At 43.7% G+C, this 20,713-nt stretch overlaps 2 protein-coding genes across 2 annotated transcripts in view; both read right to left on the bottom strand.

Annotated features, from left to right (window-relative positions):
- Positions 1-1,180: 1,180 nt before the first annotated feature.
- Positions 1,181-14,922, bottom strand: LOC121690234. Its single transcript, XM_042070667.1, has 14 exons — positions 14,838-14,922; positions 12,554-13,494; positions 11,325-11,420; positions 10,682-10,915; positions 10,082-10,229; positions 9,960-9,986; positions 8,184-8,732; positions 6,571-6,707; positions 5,280-5,915; positions 5,006-5,101; positions 4,514-4,747; positions 3,968-4,115; positions 3,748-3,774; positions 1,181-1,802 (listed from the first exon to the last, which is right to left on the bottom strand). Exons 2-14 carry the CDS (start codon positions 13,469-13,471, stop codon positions 1,249-1,251), a joined length of 3,804 nt encoding a protein of 1,267 aa, XP_041926601.1. The 5' UTR covers positions 13,472-13,494; positions 14,838-14,922; the 3' UTR covers positions 1,181-1,248.
- A 471-nt stretch (positions 14,923-15,393) lies between these two features.
- btr12 (bloodthirsty-related gene family, member 12) overlaps positions 15,394-20,713 on the bottom strand; it is a 13,644-nt gene continuing 8,324 nt past the window's right edge. Inside the window, exons 6-8 of the mRNA XM_042069236.1 lie at positions 20,298-20,445; positions 19,716-19,742; positions 15,394-16,611 (exon numbers count right to left, since the gene is read on the bottom strand). Of these exons, the coding sequence (XP_041925170.1) occupies positions 16,064-16,611; positions 19,716-19,742; positions 20,298-20,445 (723 nt within the window). The 3' untranslated portion in view covers positions 15,394-16,063. The remainder of the gene's footprint in view (positions 16,612-19,715; positions 19,743-20,297; positions 20,446-20,713) is intronic.

Here is a 20,713-nt window from a genome sequence, read left to right as displayed (position 1 = left end):
TCAAATGATCTTATCACAAGGGAACCAACACAGTTGTGGTAGCAAATGTCTATGCAACTCATTCTTCGTCATTCAATAATGCCGGTTGATGATGCAGAGACAAGAGAGGGAAAAGATCAATTTTAATAACAATGTTGACTTTAAAAATGTACGAGTATAAATAAATAATGAAACATTGAAAGCAACAAAGTCAAAAATCTGAGGGGGTCTCATATCTGAAGGTGTCTGGCATTGTAATTTCAATATTAAACAACCGCTCATTATCCATCCCTGTGCAATCTCTTACCTTTAAAGACGTTAAATTAAAATATAGGCTACCCATACGCTCTTGATCGCAGCATGACTGCACTTCACCACCACACCACTAGACTAGGCCTATATGAGCAAACCGTATACGATCGATTTGACAGCACTCGCAAGTCTGAGCAAGTCCTGCTTTGATGTGAGTGTTTTGTCTATTTACATAGGCGTTCATTGGGCAAGACTACATGGTTTGATACGTGCTGAAAAGTCCTGTTTGCTGTTGAACTTGCGCTTCACCTCTTCTATGTTGATTGACAAAGCCATAAATTATGGCCCATAATGCAGCCTACTTCAATGATTGTGTGAACTGATCTGTAGCTATCCTCTGCCATTCAGAGCTGCGGAAAGTTGCCAAATATTTTGAAACACCTGTTTATAGGTTATACTACATGCATTATTGTAGCCTTGAATTTCCCCTTGGGGATCAATAAAGTATCTATCTATCTATCTATCTATCTATCTATCTATCTAGCCTATTTAACACTGAGGATAGCCTATCTGAGACGGTGGTCTGGTTCAAATGAGTTACGTTGTGAAATTGAGAATGGCACAGACTAAATTGTTTAGTCTATTTCTTTGTATTGTGAAATTCAAATGAAATATGAACTATTACAATCAATAATATGTTGAAATTAATTAAAAGGAATCAATTTCTATGAAAAATCTCTGTCTGTTGTGTGCATGTGTCAAGGTAAAGCCTAGGCCTACTGTGCACATATACTGCACAAAAGCGCCTCTTGCGCCTAGGCTATTTAATTGTATCGCCTTGTTAGGCGCGGGGTGTGCCAACTTTTTATGAGATAGAGAGACCCCCTTAGAGACAAAAAGATAATTCGAGCCCTGATTAATGCATTATGCTCCCACACATAAAACCATATGTATTAAATATAATTGTATTGGACTTTTGGAAGTTTGACACAAATGAGCCTATATAACCTATGGTAATTAAGTGCAGTGTTTAACAGGGGATATGACCAATGGCTCTGAGTTCTGTCCAGTGGAAAGATGGGGGCTGAAGTAGGGGAAGAGCCTCAGGCCCATGGAGAAGGAACAGCCAGTGAACGAGTAGATGTGACCTTTGACCTCTGCATCATAGAAAGACACCAAGCCCTCCTTGCGATCAACAAACACCCCCACCTTCCGGGGTTTCGTCTGGAGGGAAAGGCTGACCCTGGGATCATCCAGTGCTGCGTACTGGCCCTCCCCGTACAGCACAAGGGCCCAGTAACCATCTCGGGGCTTGAAAGAGATCGCCCCCTTCCGATTGGCTTCCTCGCTCGCCACTCCAATGTCCCAGCCAGTCTTGTCCCCCACCTCCACCTCCCAGTAGGCACGGCCGCTGGAGAAAAGCACGTCATGTGCCAGGACACTGCCGAACGTGTCGAACCTCTGGGGACCGTCGGAGACGTCTAGCCTCTCGTCCCTGTAGCTCACCTCCCTCCCATCCTTGGACACAATCAGGTGGGGGTGGGCTGTGTCTGGGTCCAGAGTCACGTCAGCTGACAGAAGAAAGACCAATGCAATAAGATGTCAGAAGGCTATAGCAATCAAGCAAGCTGGCATGACCGATAACCAACGAAAATAGTAGAAATTAGGTAAGGGATAATATATAGAACGCGACTATGACACGGCTATTTTCCAAACGCGAATATGACACGGCTACTTGACAAAAACGAAACAATAAACTCCCCACAATATGACTCTTTAGCCTACATAGCCTATGTTATAGCTATTTGTTAACTTTTGCTGAGAAACAAATAGTTTGCAACAACACACGCTGAACTTGAATCAAACATTTTTTAGAACACAGCTGATCAACCGTCTGCTTTTCACTTTTGAATGAAGTTCCAGTACTTGCAGAGTGATATGATAAGACCTGAATTAGAAACACAAATTCCGTTGCCATTGACAGCGGTCATTCATTTTTCAGAAGTTCTCTAGTCAAAAATAATGACCGCGAGAACTTTGGGAAATCCCATTCAAGTCAATGGAGCGTTCTACTTGCATTGTGAAGTGCCGTGCAATAATTCTAAATAATTAAGTCTAATTGCATGTAATAAATGCCCATCCAATAGCCATGGAGTATTTGTCATCCAAGTATGCAATACAAATAAATTAGAAAATCTGTTTTGTTTTCTGAAAATACATGTGTTATATTGGATTTAAAATTCTGGGCCCAGTTCCCCGAAAGCATCTTAAGCCTAAGAGCGTCGTAAAGTCCCTCTTACGAACGTCTTAAGATTTGCCGACTGTTTCCCGAAACCATCGTAGCTTAAGAACGTCGTGAAAACAGTCGTAGATCTACGAGTGCTCCAGAGTTCTCGTTACCAGCTAAGAGCGTCTTAACAGTACTTCTCACTGAGGTCACCAACAGGACATACAGAGGAATTACAATTTAGAATACATAATCCAACTTACGTTCCCATTCTTTATTGTGTTTACCTGTGATGAATCAGATTTTAGTGTGCAAAATAGCATAGCCTACATTTAATGGTCATAATAGTGTGATGAAAAGCGGACAAAAATGCAATCAAGTTATGAAACGAGACGTTGCCAGAATAGTTTGCCATTATCTTTGCTAAGTGAAGGCTATATTTTATTAGGCCTATGAGTAAAAGCAGAGAACGGAACATGTGGTTTAGTCTGTACTGCATCATAATCTAAGCCTACACATTTCCTCACTTTCTTGCTCGACTTCTTTCTTATCTTCAAACACAGCGAAAAATGATTGCATGGTGCAACAATCTAATCCTAAATAATTACAATTATTTATGTCTGTGTGTGGTATATAACCTACTTGGGATGCTTACATGCAGATGTCAAAGTGTTTCTATTTTCGTATTAGGCCTAATGTGAATTAATATGTAGATCCGAAGTTTAAACGGTAGGCCTATAGCTGTGACGTGCTGTCACCTGACATCACCATCAAATTAGAGGATATTTCAGAACTATTAACGTGGACAGCTCCTTAAGAGCAGTGCACGCGCGTTCACGCCACGAGCATGTTCGGGAAACAATCGGAAAAACCAAACGAACGATCGTAAGATGAATTGTAGAAAACCCTCTTAAGAGCGTGTCTCCGTCGTTATCCGGAAACTGGGCCCTGATCTTGTCATCTACACTTTCTATCATGGTGACATACTCCCTCTGGTGGACATTTATTAGGAACTGAACTTTTAAAACTACCTAAAGGAACTAACTCACTAATAGTGATATATACTCTACCCTACTCTAAAGTACAAATATGTTTACACTATTATAATATGCATGTATCATACCTCATCATTTTCTATATCAGGACTACAACTGCATCACATAGAGCGCAGCATCAGTGGTGACAATTATGTCACATAAGCAGTTTGAAATCCTCCACCTTTTCATGAACTTAGCTGAAGGTTTTTCCACAGTAACTGAATGTCTCTATAGTTAGGAATACAAACTCACCAAGAAACTTCCGGATTCTGCTCATTTCTGCCAAGTAAAGAGTAAAGTATTACAGGATTACAATAGAACAATAGAGATGCTTGTTGGGGAAAAGGGGGAAAGGGTAATTTATGTGTGTGTATGGGTCATTGTATATATATTTATATATATATATATATATAACTATATATATTTATATATTTATAACTATTTTTTTTTTAAAAAAGTGGATTTGTCTTACCCAGAGATGTTAGCTTCTCAAACTCAGCCTCTATGTCTGTCATCATGGTCGCCTGGGTAATCCTCAAAGTGCCAAAACTGAGGTCTGTATCCATGGCAACATCTGTCCAGTCCCTCATTCCTTTCAGGGCAGGGTCAGAGGGAGACCTCTGGAAACGGGAATGGAAGTAGTGGTCAATATTGTGCATGAAGTATTACCCAGTTACTGTAATCTTAATCATATCCACTAGTGCAGCTTATTTCAGCCTTTCACACAAGAGGGTGGCTGTCTGGCAAGTTAATTCGTTAATTAAAACATGATTTATATACCAATTCAGTCATTTGTCTTTAGATTCAAGTCTCTGAAGGGTAAATATCCATGTTATGCTGAATAAAGAGTATTTTACTGTAAAACAGATCCATTCTGCTTCACTTAAAACTTGTCAAACTTTTTCTCAAAAACATAAACAAACAAATAGCTCTAAAAGAGTCTCCAATTCAGATACAAAACTATTATCATGGAGTAGTTAAAATTTTCGTAACATTTCCCGTCATGGCATGTGCTGACCTGAAGAAACTGAACGTGATCCTCGTCGTCCTCCAACTGGCTAAGCCTCGTGACGAAGTCTTCAAATTTCCCGATCTCCTCCTCTAGCCCCCGTTGCAGCTTCTGCTCTTCCTCATCCACCCTCCTCTTCCTCTCCTCTAAAGGCCCGAGCGCCTCCTCCTCAGCCCTCCTCACGGCCTTCATGACCTCCACAAACACCCCCTTCACCTCCTTCATCTCTGCCTCTATCTGAGTCTGCAAAACAGCAAGTTCCACTATGAGACTAAGTCACTGCAAAGCATAAATACTCTTCTTTATGCTGTTAATGGATTAAAATGTGGCTAAACATTGTTTAGTATAAATATTTGAACTGGCTTTGGATGTTAATTACTAAGCACAAATGAGTATTTAGTAGTGAAGTGAGTAGTTACCCAAAATATTTTATTAATATCTCTCCGATATAGTCGTACATGTCTGATCAGATCTCAATATAAGATTCATATTTTCCATTACCTTGCAGTCCAGAGCCAAGGTCTGAAACTCCTTCAGCTTATTCTCCCTCTCCCGAATTTGTTCTTTAATGCCACTCTTGATTTTCCCCCACTCAGACTAAATATTTACACACCCACACACACACACATACATACACACACAGAGAGAGAGAGAGAGAGAGAGAGAGAGAGAGAGAGAGAGAGAGAGAAAGAATAATTTAACACATTAACCTCACGTCAAGTCCAGGTATGACATAGATGCAGTAGAATCATCCCCCACCCCCCCACCCCCATACCTTCTTCCTGTCCCAGGCTGTTTCCACTGGGATGACCACATCTCCCTCCTCCACACACATGGTGCAGAGGCAGGCCGTGTCCCTGCCCTCGCACTTTGGCCGGTAGAGCTCCAGCGCCCGCCCGTGGGTCAAGCAGGCCCTCTGGTCCAGATCGCCGAGCGGCGCCACCAGCTTGTGTCCCTTCAGCCTCAGCCGGTCCACGTGTGGCCCCAGGTGCTCGGCGCAGTACGAGCTCAGGCACACCAGGCAGGACTTGACTGCCCTCAGCCTCCTGCTCGCCGGGCACAAGTCGCACGGCACCTCGTCCGGCGACCCGGAACAGGCGTTGGCCCGCAGCGCCTCCACCTCCTCCTCCATCAGGGCCTTCAGCACCACGTTGACCCTCAGCTGCCCGCTGCCGCCTAGGAAGTTCTTGCACAGCGGGCACCCCGTGTCGTTGTAGTGCCGGTTGCGGTCCAAGCAGGTCAGGCAGAAGGTGTGGCCGCACGTCGTGGTCACTGGGTCTGTGTAGAAGTCCAGGCAGATGGAGCAACGCAGGTGCTGCGAGGCTTTCATGGCGGAGCCCAGGGAGGGGCGCACAGGTGAAGCACAGGCCATTTCCGCAATCAACAAAAAGTGATTTTTATTTGTTTTCTTTTATTTGTTTGTGCGCTGCCCTGTGATACCCAAACTAGGAAGTGAGTATTTGATCTGTGCAGGAGAAAGAAGATTGGATTGCAGACTGGTTTTACAAGTGGTACAGGTTGTATAATAATTGACTCTCTCTAGTTGTTATCGTTTGTTATCGTTTTATAACAAGCATTATATTTCATTTGATCTTTGATCGGATTTGTGTACAGCTTCTCCCACAGAACATTTTTTTCAAATACTGGATGAAACATGAAAAAGTATCTTATTTAAAACAGATAAATAGAACCTATGCCATTTCTCCTAACAGTTGTCCTGCATATTTTCAAACATATTTGCGGAGAAGAATGTGTCAGAACTATAAATAGACTACAGCCAATCACTATTAAATCAGTGGAATGGACCGGTGTTCTCAGTGACATTGTGTTAACCAATTGCTTAATCAAATCAAAAACCATACAGAAGCAAATATTCATACAGCATACAGATAAACTACTACAAACTTTAAGTAGCACCCAATGTAGTATAGGAAATAAATTATTGTATACATACACGCTGTATATTGCAATATAATCTGAAATAGGAATTTACAAAGACAAGTGTATGTTGTCTCCTTGAGCTCAGTTGAGACGTGTTGAGAAGAGAGAGTAGTAAGGTGCGGTACCTTGTCTCCTTGGTTTCTGTCTTCTGACATGCTTCCTATTTCCCGTTCTGTTTTACGGCATGCTGACATTTCTAAGGTCCAAGTTTCATTTCTATTGAAATGAGAGCCGAAGCCTGTAGGGCTGGGTTTGGCTCTGTCTGAACGTGTTTGCATTGGATTTGCATGAGATTGTGTCATCTTTATGTCAGTCTATTTTAGTCACTTTTCAATCCAGCAATTCTTTACAAATTATTTAACTGTATTTGAACTTGAAACAGAGATATGTTTTTACAAGTGTCTTTCACAGACATCCATACTGCTTTTAGTCCAAAGAGTTCCATGGCAATACAGTTCATGACTGTATTGTGCACAGCAGTCTTACTAACCTGTGCTGAGAATGCATTTGCATTGGACATTGGACTTTAACCATTTAAGGCCTGTATTTTCAGTGTAATTTTACTACTTTTACATTTAAGCCAGTGTTTCTCAAAGTGTCGTCCAGGGACCACTGGTGGTCCGCAAGCTGTCCCAAGTGGTCCGTGAGCAACTTGTATGTAAATCCAAACAGTTTTGCAACATGCCTAAGTAAGCTAAATAAGCCAATTTAAATCATATTAATCCTCTGACACAATAAGCAAGGTGCAAAGACAATAAGCAAGGTGGTTCAGTGTAGGCCTATTGTGTAATATACTGCTAGAGTAGATCTATTTTTTTTATTTTTAGCTAGTGAGGGTTTTTTTATTGGTTAACTGGTCCTTGGTCTGAAAAAGTTTGAGAAACACTGATTTAAGCTATTATCTTGGTCATTGTAAGGGTCATCTATACTTGCTATATCTTGTTTTTGGTGGTTTTGTTCAGGGCAGTCTAGGCCACCCATATCTGGGAAAGTATGATGTAATAATACTTGTATATTTCTTAAGTCTTTTTTTTGCTTTTGTTTTGGATTTGGATCACCCCATTTAAGACAACAGATGTATCAGACCTGAACTGAATTTATTGTATTTTATTTTGTGTGTGTGTGTGTGTGTGTATATATATATATATATATATATACAATGACTGGTTCAAAAGCTCACTAATTACAACATCTTAAACCGTCTAAATTATTTCAAGATTGATTATAAATACTACTGTTTTACTCATGCCTGGCAGTCAAAGCATACTTAACAAATTCTAACAGATCAAATTATCATTTCTACTCAAGAAACAACAGAAAACAACCTTTATGAAATAAAAGAAATATAAAGATAAAAGACTTCAATCATTAAGTACAGTAGGGAGTATGTTAAAGGGAAACTTGGCAGGATTTCCCCCTCTGCTGGAGAAATTGTGCATTATGCTATTTCAAACTGTGGGAAAAGGTAATGATAAAGCATATGGATTTGTTTACAAGCTAGCGAACGGTTAGCATAAGTTTGGCAGAACTATGTGGATGTCACAAGGTAAGAAACACAATTTAAAACGAGTTTCTTGTATCTCACTTCTCTTTCCGGGACAGTAGTCTCAATGTTCCAAGATTGGTTTTCCGCCTGGGGACGATTTCTAAACGGGTTTATTATGTTGAAATAGTTGCCAAGTTCCCCTTTAAAGTATTAATCATTTCGGATTTTAGAGTCTCAGACATTATTCCAGGCACTGTTTGATGAGGGTTTTGTCACTGGCGGGGCCGATGGCGATGGTGTCCGAGGCCTTGTCGCAGCAGTACAGGTAGAAGAAGGGGTAGAGTGTCTCCTGGAAGGTGTCTAGGAAGGTGTGGAGGTGGCTGCGCGCCAGGACGTCGTAGAAGGAGATCTGCCCCTCCTCGTAGTCCACGTACACGCCAACACGCTTGAGCTTGGCGGGCAGCGCGAGGAGCAGGGGTGGGCTGGACGAGACGCGGTACTCGCCGCCCTTCTTCATGGCCAGCGCCCAGTAGCCGTGCGAGGTGCTGACGGCGATGCGGCCCTTGCGGTTGACGGAGGCGCGCGCCACGCCCAGGTACCAGTCGTCCTTGTCGCCCACCTGCACCTCCCAGTAGCGGCGGCCCGAGACGATGGGCTCACGGCCCAGCGCGATCACCACCGTGTCGAAGCGCTCGGGCGTGTCCGGCAGGTCTTGCCACGAGCCCAGGTGCCGCAGCTGGCGGCAGTCCTCGGACAGCTGCAGCCACGGGTTGGCCGTGTCGGGGTCAAGGGTCACATCAGCTGGAGGGGGAGAAATGATGGAGAGAGACTGTATGAAGGACAGTAAAGTAGTAGAGTAGCAGAGAGGTTGCTGGGAGAGACTGATAGAGGAAAATTAATTAGAAAAGTGGAAGGGTGGTATGTGAACAGCTGTAAATGGAGAGAAGAGTAGTAGAGAAGAAAAGAGGGAGGTTTGTATTGCTTTCAGGGACATATTTAATGTACTGATCTGATGTACTGATGTAATAATTGATGTGCTGACTTTTTAGGATGTTCATATACAGTACCCTCCAGAATGGTTGGCACCTCTGCTAAAGTTGACTAAAAAGAGGAATATAAAATCATCTTTTGTAAATTGATCTTCATGCCTTAAGTGAAAAAATATCCAACCTTTAAGGACACCAATTTGTTTTGTGAATGAATAATGTGAATGAATTTGATTTGCATTGAGCTCAATGAGCATCAAGTATAAGTATATAAGTAAGTATAAGTATATATACTCTTTTGATCCCGTGAGGGAAATTTGGTCTCTGCATTTATCCCAATCCGTGAATTAGTGAAACACACTCAGCACACACTAATCCCAGCACATTGAGCTGCATGCAACAACAGCGGCGCTTGGGAGCAGTGAGGGGTTAGGTGCCTTGCACAAGTGCACTTCAGCCGTGCCTACTGGTTGGGGTTCGAACCGGCAATCCTCCGGTTACAAGTCCAAAGCGCTAACCAGTAGACCACAGCTGCCCCTAATCAAAACAGCTAATAGGCTAACTGGAATAAAACTATGCCAATCTCTAGGTATGTGATGATGTGGGGGTATTTTAATTCCAAAGGCCAAGGGAACTTTCAGGGGATCAGAATGCATAGTATTTTTGTTTGTTTTAATGTATGGTGAGGTCTGCAGAGCTGCATTGTGTTTGGTTGATTGATTTTATTCAACCATTTCATTTCAATCAATAGAAGTGGGTAGATACTGAGGGCAAAGGGGAGAAAAGACAGGATGAAGGCCTCATGTGGGAGAGGAGAGTCGTGAACATGAACAACTGCCAAGAGTGGTAGAGAAGGAAAGAGGGGGGTTGCAGTGAGAAGAAGAAAAAACAGAGTGGAGGACAGATGGAATGTGTGGGAGAGATGTACGACGCATGCACGCACACACACACAGGCACACACACACACACAGGCACACACATACACACGCACACACACACACACATACACACACACACACACACACGCACACACACACAATACCTAAATGCTGCTGGACTCTCTTCAGCTCTGTTTAGGATGAAAAAACAAAACAAAAACAAAATTACTTGACATTATTATGACAGCTCAATATTGAGATGTCTTTTTATGAATCGAATGCCAACCATTAGCAGCCAGTTTGTCTATTTCCTCCTCCAGCGTGTCCTCTAGTCTGGCCACGGCACGCCTGATGGTCCCCACACACTGATCAGTGTGAACGCTGGTCCCAGACCAGTCCTTGGTGGGTGGGTGTGTACAAAGTGCCGGAAATTTCTGTGGCACAGATAATAAGAGTTGTCAAATTCTGGAAAAAAAAAAGGGGGTCGTGGGGTTTATCCACAAATAGGAATAAACCTGATACACGTCCACCTCTGAAGTAAATGAGTAATGAGGGGGGAGCTGTGGTTCAGGCAGCAGCATCCTGATCATGGCTCTTACGGGGACACGGGGTTCGATTCCTTCTACCGGCCAGTTCCCAATCTGACCCCTATCTCTCTCGTTTCCTGTCACTCTTTAATGTCATATCCACATAAAGGTCAAAATACCCCCAAAATGCACTTTGAACAAAAAGCTATTAAACAAATAAATAGATAACTGATGAAACTAAGTGGAACTGGTGTCTTTTGCCAGTTCTACCAAATACTACCAAATACTCTGCCTTATCGGATTTCAGAACCTTTTTCTCCAACTCACTTTGCACACCTGTCCACCTGTGCCCCTCTCACCTGTAGGAAGTGGATGTGGTCTTCTGTGCGAGCCAGGTGCCCAAGGTCGGAGTTCCTCTTGTGCAAGTCGGCGATCTCCTGCTCCAGCTCAGTGATGAGGCCCTGGGCCCAGCGCTCCGTCTGACGCTGCTTCTCCTCAATGGCCAGCACCAGCTCGGCCTGGGCCCGCTGCACCGCCCGCACCAGCTCCGAGAACACCTGCATGCTGTCCTCGATCTCACGTAGCGCACTGGACTGGAGCAGGGGATGACATGAGACAGAGTTATGATGTAGGATGCTGATATGGTAGGCCTTTCCTATGCTAATACACTATGCTATGCTATTCTATGCTAGGTTATGCTATGCTAAGCTATGCTATGCTATGCTATGCTATGCTATGCTATGCTATGCTAAGCCATGCTATGCTATACTTTGCAATTTGTGGTTAAAGTTGTGTGCTCAAGTTTTTCTTATGACCCCAACTCAAATCCCAACTAAGTCAGAAATAGAGCGAACACCTGACTTTCACTGTTCATCTCATACTGTGCTGTTCTTCGGAGACTGTGAGTTTGGTGCCTGGTGTCCATGAGAGCATTACGAGTGTTGAGAACATTAAGAGTGTTGAGAGCATTAAGAGTGTTGAGACAATTGATAAGGAACTCACTTTGTTAAGCTCTACTGAGCGCCTGATCTCATCCACCTTCCTCTGCCGGTCCTGGATCATCTGCAGCACCTCGGCCTCTGCCTTTTTCAGGTGGGTCTGTTGGAGAGAGGAGCACCACCATCATCACTATCAACTCATTTTCAGATGGTTTTCAGTAATTGCGCAAGTTTCTGTGTAGCGGATGCCAGCTAGCTTAGCTGTGCTTGTGGAACGTTGGTAAACCTCACTCCCCGACGCCTCAAGAGTGCTGCTGGCATGCGAGCCAGTAGCTTGGGCTATTGGCTCAACTGTCAGCACACTCGCCTCCCGACCCGAGCTGCTGCTGTTTGCGGGTTCGAGTCCGGGCGTGTGCAGGGCAGAATCGCGCAGGTTCAACACAACGCAGGTTACATTTGCTTAGAATAACATATTTAGCTCAAACCATCTCATTTAGAGATTTCATAAAAATCAGTTTTAGGATCAGTGTTTCAACTAAGAAGTATGTTTTTTAAAGGGATGTATATGACCAAATACAAGCTCTAAGAAAATGTGTGTACTATATAAATTACATGATTTGGAAATGTATGAGTACAATATGACAGCAAATCCACATACAATATCCTTAGTAGATATGTGAAACATCAAAATGTTGTGGCAACCATTAGTGAAATCTTGCAAGTGATGTATAAAAACTGCAAGACATGAGTAAAGTGTTACATAATGCATACAATTATGTGAATTATCTACTTATTTACCTGATGACCTTGAAATATGAATGTGCTTAACCACTGTATTCCCAGCAGTGAGGAAATACTAAATCTGTGTGCAGGTAAGTTTAGTGTAGGTGGTGAGAGTCCTGCCCCCCGCTTTCTGAATGAGCGTTTCACCTCTTTGATTCCCATTTTCTGTGTAATGACTCACTCTGGCAGTGATGGTAATGAAATGGAAATGTGAACACATCATACAAACATGGAGACACACACACACACACACACACACACACACATATGCATACAGATATGCATACATACACACATCACAGTGCAGAGACACACACAAACAAACATACAAGCATACAGTACACACACTCACTCAAAGTACAGTACACACACATATTCAGACACACACACACACACACACACACACATACTCACACACACAAACACACACATACACACACACACACACACACACACACACATACATACACATACTCGAACACACACACACGCACACACACACACACTGACCTTCTTCTCGGCCCACTCGCGCTCCACCGGTATGGTGTAGTGGGCGCGATGGTCCATCTCGGTGCACAGCACGCAGACGATGGTCTGGTCCTTCTTGCAGTAGAGCTCCAGCAGCCGCTCGTGCTTGGTGCACATGCGCTCCTCCAGGTTGGCCACGGGCTCGATCAGCTTGTGCTTGGTGAAGCGGGCGCTGTGCGACTTGATGTGCTCCTCGCAGTACGACGTCAGGCACACCAGGCACGACTTGACCGCCCGCAGGCGCATGCCCGTGCACACGTCGCACGACACCTCCTCGGCCCACGGCGGCGGCAGCAGCTCGGGGATGTCCGCCAGCAGCTCCTCGGCGGGAGCGGGCGCCACCGGGGGTGGGGGTGGGGGCAGGGGAGGGACCTCCAGCTCCTCTTCTGCCTGTGGCTTCTTCTTCAGTTTCGGCACCACCTGTTGTGTTTTCTGTTGTTGTTGTTGTTGTTGTTGTTGTTGTTGTTGTTGTTGTGGTTGTTGCTTTTGTGTTTGTTGTTGCTGCTGCTGCACTTTCTCTGGTTGTTTTGGTCGTGGTGGTGGCTGCCGTTGTTGTTGTTGTTGTTGTTGTTGTTGTTGTTTCTTTTGTTGTTCCTCCTTCTGCTCCGCTTCCTGCTCCTCCAGCTCTTTCTGCTGCTGCAGCTGGCTGTTCTTACGGCGCACGTCCTTGAACTGCTCGGCGATCTCCCGGAGCACGGTGTTGATGCTGGTGTCGGGCTGCTTGTAGAAGGTCTTCTTGCACATGGGGCACTGGTAGAGCACGCTGGTGCGCCAGTAGCCGCGGATGCAGCCCACGCAGAAGTTGTGTCCGCAGGGGATGGACACGGGATTGGTGAAGACGTCCAGGCAGATGGAGCAATGCACCTGCTCCTCGGCCAACATGTTAGACGGGGTTGCCATGTCTGAGACACACACGGAAAGGCCTGGGAAAGCCATGTGGGATTCACAAATAATGGTATGTGTGTGTGAGAATGTGACACACTGTACAGTCTGTGACAACAGATGTCCTTTGCAGACAATAAAGACTATCAATTTACTAAATTACAATTTTTTTTATTTTTTTAAAAATGTGTTAGTAGGCTTAATGTACATTACCAAATACAAGTTGCATGATATGATGCGTACAATTATAAATATCTCTGTCAAGGTATGGGAGGTAATGACTGTGACAGAAAGAAAGAGCTAGCTAGTGAAAAGACTGAGATCCTGAATTCACGATAATGAAACCATTAACTTACTGTAATATATTTAAGGAATTTTGCATAGATATGCCACTCACAGAATTAATTAGACAATCTTTGGGAACGATTATACTGAATTCCAGACACAACTTGTTGAAATGAATTGATACTAGAGTATTATTATCCCAAACCTCAAAAGAAACTTTTGACCTACATTTTGGCATATTAAAAACAACTCTAGAAGGAGTGGCTTATAACCTGCTTCATTTATAACACCACAGGCCGATCGGTTTTTATGACATGATATCAAACAGTAGAGACTGGCAGAAGCAGATAATACAATCCATATCCTTTTCAGCGCTGTAGTCTACCTACCTTGTCTACTTTTGGTCACAAGTTAGCAACAATATGGTACATCAGCACTTCTGAATACATTATTCACAAATGTCGCAGCTAAATTTACTAAACTCATTTTATGTAATTAGCAGGACCTCTGTCAGCATGTCTGACTGGCCACCCCCCTGCAACTGTTTTAGAATTTGAGCTGTGAGTTTAGGAATATGTAGAAGGTTGGCTAAACATAGCAGGCGAGCATTAACTTCCTTCCAAAAATACAAGGCCCCCACCACAGTGGCCGTCTGCCGCTCTCTCTCTCTCTCTCACAACATGCCACCTGACAGAGAAACGTGCTGGAACTTGCTCTTTTCCATCTGAGCCATGCATGTGACTTGGAGCTCTCAAATCAATTTGCCCTCCGTGTGTTTAATCACTGATTGGGCTGGATTTCAGAAAAAGAGACAACAACAGACAGCACAGTCGCCCTACTCTGCAGACACTTGGGAAACATGCCAACACAGATCAGGTGTCCATTTCCTGATAAAGCGGGTTCTCTGTTTCAGAGAGGAAACCAGTGACATGCACTAGCAACAGGCTACCACAGCTAGCCTTGCTAACTTCCAATGAGGACCATAATTCTAATCATCCTGTAATAACCACAAAACCAGTTTACCAAAGAAAAGGTCAAAAAACGATCACTCTAACAAATACACAGATGGGTATGCATGTGTGTTCTGCAGGGGACTTACCCAGAGGTCTGCTCCCGCTCAGGGACAGAGTTTACAGTGACCGCTTTGGCTGGTGACACCCTGACACAGCTGACACACAACTCGCACCCCCAAAATACCCCCCCCCCCCCCCCCCCCCCGTGCCACCCCCTCCGCTCACCACCCATACCTCCACCCTGCACTGCAGCCTTCTCTCACCCCCTCCACCCCAACCCAGATTCTGATTGGCTCCTGTCGTGTTGACTGGCCTCCAGGGCCATCCAGAGGAACTGGTTTAACCCCTTCCGCACGAGCCAGGGGTTTTCCTGCCATGTCTTCATCCCCCTGGAGAGTTTATCTTTCTGTTTTCTGTTTCTGTTTCCAGGAAACTTGTTTCACATTGATTACTTTGTCATATGTTTTTATTTGAATCTGTCTATGTGTCTATCTGCCTGTCTCTGTCTGCCTATCAGTCCACATGCCTGCTTATTTTAGATATCTGTCTCTGTTTACCTGTCTGTACATCTGCTTATCTGTTTTATGTTCTTCTCTACTCATATATTATACTAGTATGAAAGTTACATACTTTCTGTTTTTTTGTTCATGAAAAACTTTATTTTAAAAGAGAGCAAAAAGTTCAGTACAATTGAATCCAGTTCAACCCTTCTTAAGTGCATCAATATACAACACTAACAATATAACAAATCAATATACAACACTAACAATATATTATCTGAAAAAAAAAGACAAAATGCTGATGATTATTTATGATTCAGTGGAGATGGATAGATATTGATGTTACAGTGTAATAGTGATGTGCGGTCCTCACACATGGACTGAAAAAAGGGCAGTAGAGGTCAAACAAAAGCCTACAGATACAGAAGTCTCATTGGTCAGATGCACCTAAATTGTACGTCACTTTAAGGCACTGTATCCCATCACCATATATTGAATACAAGTCTTGATTTTTGGTAATGGCAGCACAGGGCAGAATACGTAGGGTTCATAGTAGTGAGAGCCATTTTTCAGGTATTGTTATTAGATACCATTACCACATTAGAAAACCCATCTCCTACATCACCAGTTGTAAATGCAAATTAATTATAGTCTGTTAGCCCTAGTTCTCAGTAGGTATGATAGTATTTCACGATCCCTTAAGTTTAAAGAAAGAGTGCAGACAAGGAATCCATCGACAAATAATCAAGGAATCCATTGAGTTTGTCATTCAATATATAAAATTGTCCCTCCACCTCAGCATGGCTGTGGACTCATCCATGCTTGACCGTAGTCAGGGCCAGCGGCGCTCCATTCTTGCCATCATGGTTGGGGCATGGACTGAAGATGGGGTGGACAGTCTCCGCGTTGAAGACCGTGTGGAAGGTGTGCAGGTGTGTGCGCGCCTTGACGTCGTAGAACGACACCCGCCCGGCCTCGTGGTCCAGGAAGATGCCGACTTTCTGTGGTGGCGCCGGCAGCTCCAGCGTGACCCGGTTGGTGGTCAGCGCCTTGAACTTCCCGTCCCGCAGCCAGAGGCACCAGAACCCACACTCGGGGTTCAGCCTGATCTCGCCCTTGCGCCGGGCGGTGGCACGCGCCACCCCCAGGGTCCAGGACGTCTTGCGGCTCACCTCCACCTCCCAGTAGTGCCGGCCCGACGACATGCCCTCGCGGCCCAGGACGAAGAGGGCCGGGCTGAAGCGCCGGGGGCTGTCTGAGCTGTGCATGCCGCCGCGGTGCTCCTCGTAGCGCACCTGCCGGCCGTCCTCCGACACGGTCAGGTTGCGCTGAGCGGTGGCAGGGTCAAGGATTATTTCATCTGAAAGAGTCGGGGAATCATTTAGGGAGACATATGACCAGGACTAGTTTCAGAAAGGCCCTAGAACTGACACCATAGATCAGGGATGTCAAAGTCAAATACATTAGAGGGCCAAAAAACTAATTTGCTACAAGCCGAGGGCCGGACTGGTTCAATGTTTATTAAAACATATTAAAATGACTGCACGTAACCTATTGAACCAAGACGTGTGTATTTTATTTAATGATTAAATGAATAATGACTGTGACTGAAGTGCGGGCAAAGTTTGCACAAATGTACGATTTTTCCCATCCTCACCGACCTTGTCATAAAACTTGTTTAAATGATCATATGATGCCTCCTTGCTGCTTTGTCGTCTACATCAGCCAAACTTCTTTGACCTGAGGCCCAGTCAAGGCATACTTTGGGGTCATAGGGCCCACCTACATGAACCCACCCCCTCCTCCCACCCCCCATTAAATTATCATAATGATATAACAATTATTATTTTTTTTATACTATATTGCTATACATGCACTTCAAAACAGTCAATGTTTAAAGTGCTAAGATTGTTCACAAAAGTTTGTTGCATTATTGCATGATGCTTGCATGAGAAATACTTCTCAAAACAACAGCAGTTATATGGGTGCCGTTGTTTTGGGATGTTTCCCTCATGCAAGCATCATACACTGATGTATGATGCTTGCATGAGGGTCATACCACGACTTAATTCTATGCCTCTATGTTTGATGACACCAAATTAACAAGTATTTCCTACTAATTGCAGAAATGTTTGTTTTCTTTTTCTGTCCGCGGCTCCTTGACCAATTGCGCAGCAAATTATCAGACGATGGCCCGGGAATAATTTCACTCTGCAGACCATTGTCCACATTGCGGACCGCGGCCCATAGTTTGACAAATGGTGACCTGCATGCTGCCACATTAAGGCCTTTTTACAGTGTGTTTTAGCCGGGTTTTCGCGTGGAAGGCTCTGTAGAAATCTGGCACCCTATTCAACAAGGTTAAACTGAAAGAGTGTGCCGTTCACAGACACCAGAATGAACGAGTTCACAGTAACGTTCATCAGGCAGTAGTAGCCTAATACATTACGTTCAGTTCACGTTCGCTCAAAATACATATGAACGAGTGACTTTCGTTCAATGAACGCGTTCAGGCACAACACTGGGGAGGGGGTAGCTGAAAGTTAATTCTGCCGGTTCTAATACTAATCATAAATCATCCTGGGGGCCGTAGATAATTCATTCGCGGGCCTTGACTTTGACATGTCTGCCATAGATGATGGTGGGTGGTTTGCTCTTAGCAGTGAAGACTGGTTTCTTGCAGGTCTTATGGATCTTTGTGTGAGGACACTGACATTTGAAAAAGAACAAAACTATGAAACAAACAGCAGGTTGTAAATTGCTGGTTTTAGGGCTGGGCGATATGGATCAAAACTGATATCCCGATATTTTGGGGCTGATTGGCGATATACGATATCGATACGATATTGATATTTCAAACAGAAAGAGCAAAGTGCTTCATATATTCACTCAACACAACAATTATGACAACACAGCCGGTTTTAATTATATTCATTTCAGACTAACAGAGCTGTGCAAAAAGGTGTAAACAATAACGTATACCAGTAGGCATACAGTTGCTCTGAGGGCTGTGCAAATAACAATATTCGGTCGACCCTGATTGGCAACACAGGCCTACAGCTTTACAATAAAGGTAACACAAAACATAGGCTACCGTTAAAAGCCAATATAATAAACCAATTGGCATACAGATAGAGCTGTGCAAATAAGAAAAAAGTAGGCTACACAGCACATACCTGTTTGTAAATATTTAACTGCACAAGGAGTAGGGCTGGGCAATATGGACCAAAACTGAGATCCCAATATATTTTGGAGCTGATTGGCGATATACGATATATATCGATATTTTAAACAGAAAGAGCTAAGTGTTTCATATTCACTCAACCAGCTTTAATTATAATGATTTCAGACTGCTCTAACACAGCTGTGCAAACAAGTGTAAACAATAACATAGGCCTACAATAGGCATAGGCTACAGTTACTCTGATAAAGCTGTGCAAATAACAAAAGACCAAAAGTTGACCCTGACTGACAACGCAGGCCTACATTGTACTGCACAATGCAATATTTTGGGCACAAAAATATAAAAAAACCTGCAGTTTTGTCACACAATGCAGTTTTTTTACCCGTAAGGGTTTGATAGGGCCTAGATGACAAGCAAATGTAGCCTATGATGGCCTAGACATGTTGCTATCAACAACAAAAATAGTTTTAAACAATTAGGCTACTTAAACAACGTAACTGAGTCACTCATCAAGAGTGTGATAGACGCTACCGTGGTTTTGTATGCGTTCATGTTTGCATGTTCCGGTTCGTAAGAAAAATCCCTATGCACGATCGGGGGTTTCAACTTTCAGGAATCATAAAAAATGATGCCCCTAACTGCTCGCGAGTCCCCGCGTGCAAATCCTCTTAATAAAATCAGCGTGTAGGTTGTCTCCCTGAGGACTTTAGATCTGCTACTGTATATCACTAAACGCAAGCATTCATCAGTGTATTTAAATTAGCTAGGCTATGTACCAAAAATTACATTTTACCGTGAGTCGAAGAGCTGTAAACAGTGTTGTAACTTAAATCTGCGTGTACAAAACCGCTTGGAGCTCCAGTGGAATTTTGATTTCACAACGAGAATTCTCGGTCTAGCAGTTGATGTGCCGACGGAATAGGCATCAGCACCAACCTCTGATCAAGGTAAACAAAATCTGACTCAGTGTCCGTCATGTTTGAAAGTTTGTCGTGCTGCGAGGGAGAACGTGCACACGCAGGGGCGCAGTTGAGCAGAGCTGCGGCTATCTGAATGGTCTGAACACAGAAGAGCAAGTGGCTTTGATAAAATGGCCCATTATTTGACATAATACCGGTATTGCGATATTGTCTCAACTACATATCGTTTTCAAAAATATATCGGTCGTAGTCGTAATACCGATATATCGCCCAGCCCTAGCTGGTTTGAGAAATCAGTAATGCAAAAAACTTCTTGACACATGTCCCTCTACGAACAAGGAAGGAGAGGAGAGCACTTACTTGTGTAGTTCTGCAGCTTCCCAAGTTCTGTGGAGAGGGACAAGCATTTTTCAGGGGTCAGAGTCAATTATGGCACAGCTGCACGTGGCACAATCAGGTAAACAAGCAAAAGTGCTAAGGGCTAAGCTATGTGCTAAGCTGCTGCCTGATTGGCCATATGTTGCTGTCAGTCAGTTAGCTGTTGACATTGCTGGCACTTTGTGAGGCATCTAGTCCCATCTGCTCAAAGTCACTAACCCCTGCTGACTATCCACGATATTGTGCAGCCAACAATGAGGGTCGCCATTACACCTCAGTATTCATACAAACGGTTTGCAAGCTGCATTGTATTGATTTAAATGTGGCGGTAGACAGTGCTTGACATATCCTAAGCCATGTAAAAGCAGACTTTTATATTTTTCTGTCAGTCATATATTATATAGAATAGGCTATACATATTGAGTGCAGAATTGTCAACATTTCGAAAGAAACGTAAGTTGAAGCATATTTTAGTTAGCCTGCTGAGACCGCACTAAGTTATAATGTTGAATGGACGTTACATGAAAACCGGACGGATTTCGTGAATAAGGTGGATTAGCTCACCTTTGCCATGCAGCTTTTTGAGCTCATCCTGGAACTTGTCCACCAGGGAGTTGACCGACTTCCTGATTGTGCCCAAGTACAGGTCTGTGTTCACAGACACTGCTGACCAATCAGAAGGTTCAGGTGGCGGAGGCAGTGTAGGAAGCAACTGTAAAAACAAATAACTTCCTTAGAAAACTTGTCCAGTGAGGATATTTTGTCTCTGTCCACATGTGTGGATGGAGGGACACCTCTTTTATATGGGTTTATATCAGTAGCACTTCGATATGTTTATCATTCACAATTTAAAACATTCCTACAGTAGATGACTATACTGCATATTTATCCCCCTAGAATTCAGATTGGTTGTCAGATGTTTCTTTTTATTGTGTGTGCATGGATGCAGCTGTGTTTGTGTTGAAATGTGTTTTCCATTA

The sequence above is a fragment of the Alosa sapidissima genome, chromosome 18 (genome assembly GCF_018492685.1).
Source record: "Alosa sapidissima isolate fAloSap1 chromosome 18, fAloSap1.pri, whole genome shotgun sequence".
Taxonomy (NCBI): domain Eukaryota; kingdom Metazoa; phylum Chordata; class Actinopteri; order Clupeiformes; family Clupeidae; genus Alosa; species Alosa sapidissima.
This window is presented reverse-complemented; position numbering and strand designations above follow the sequence as displayed.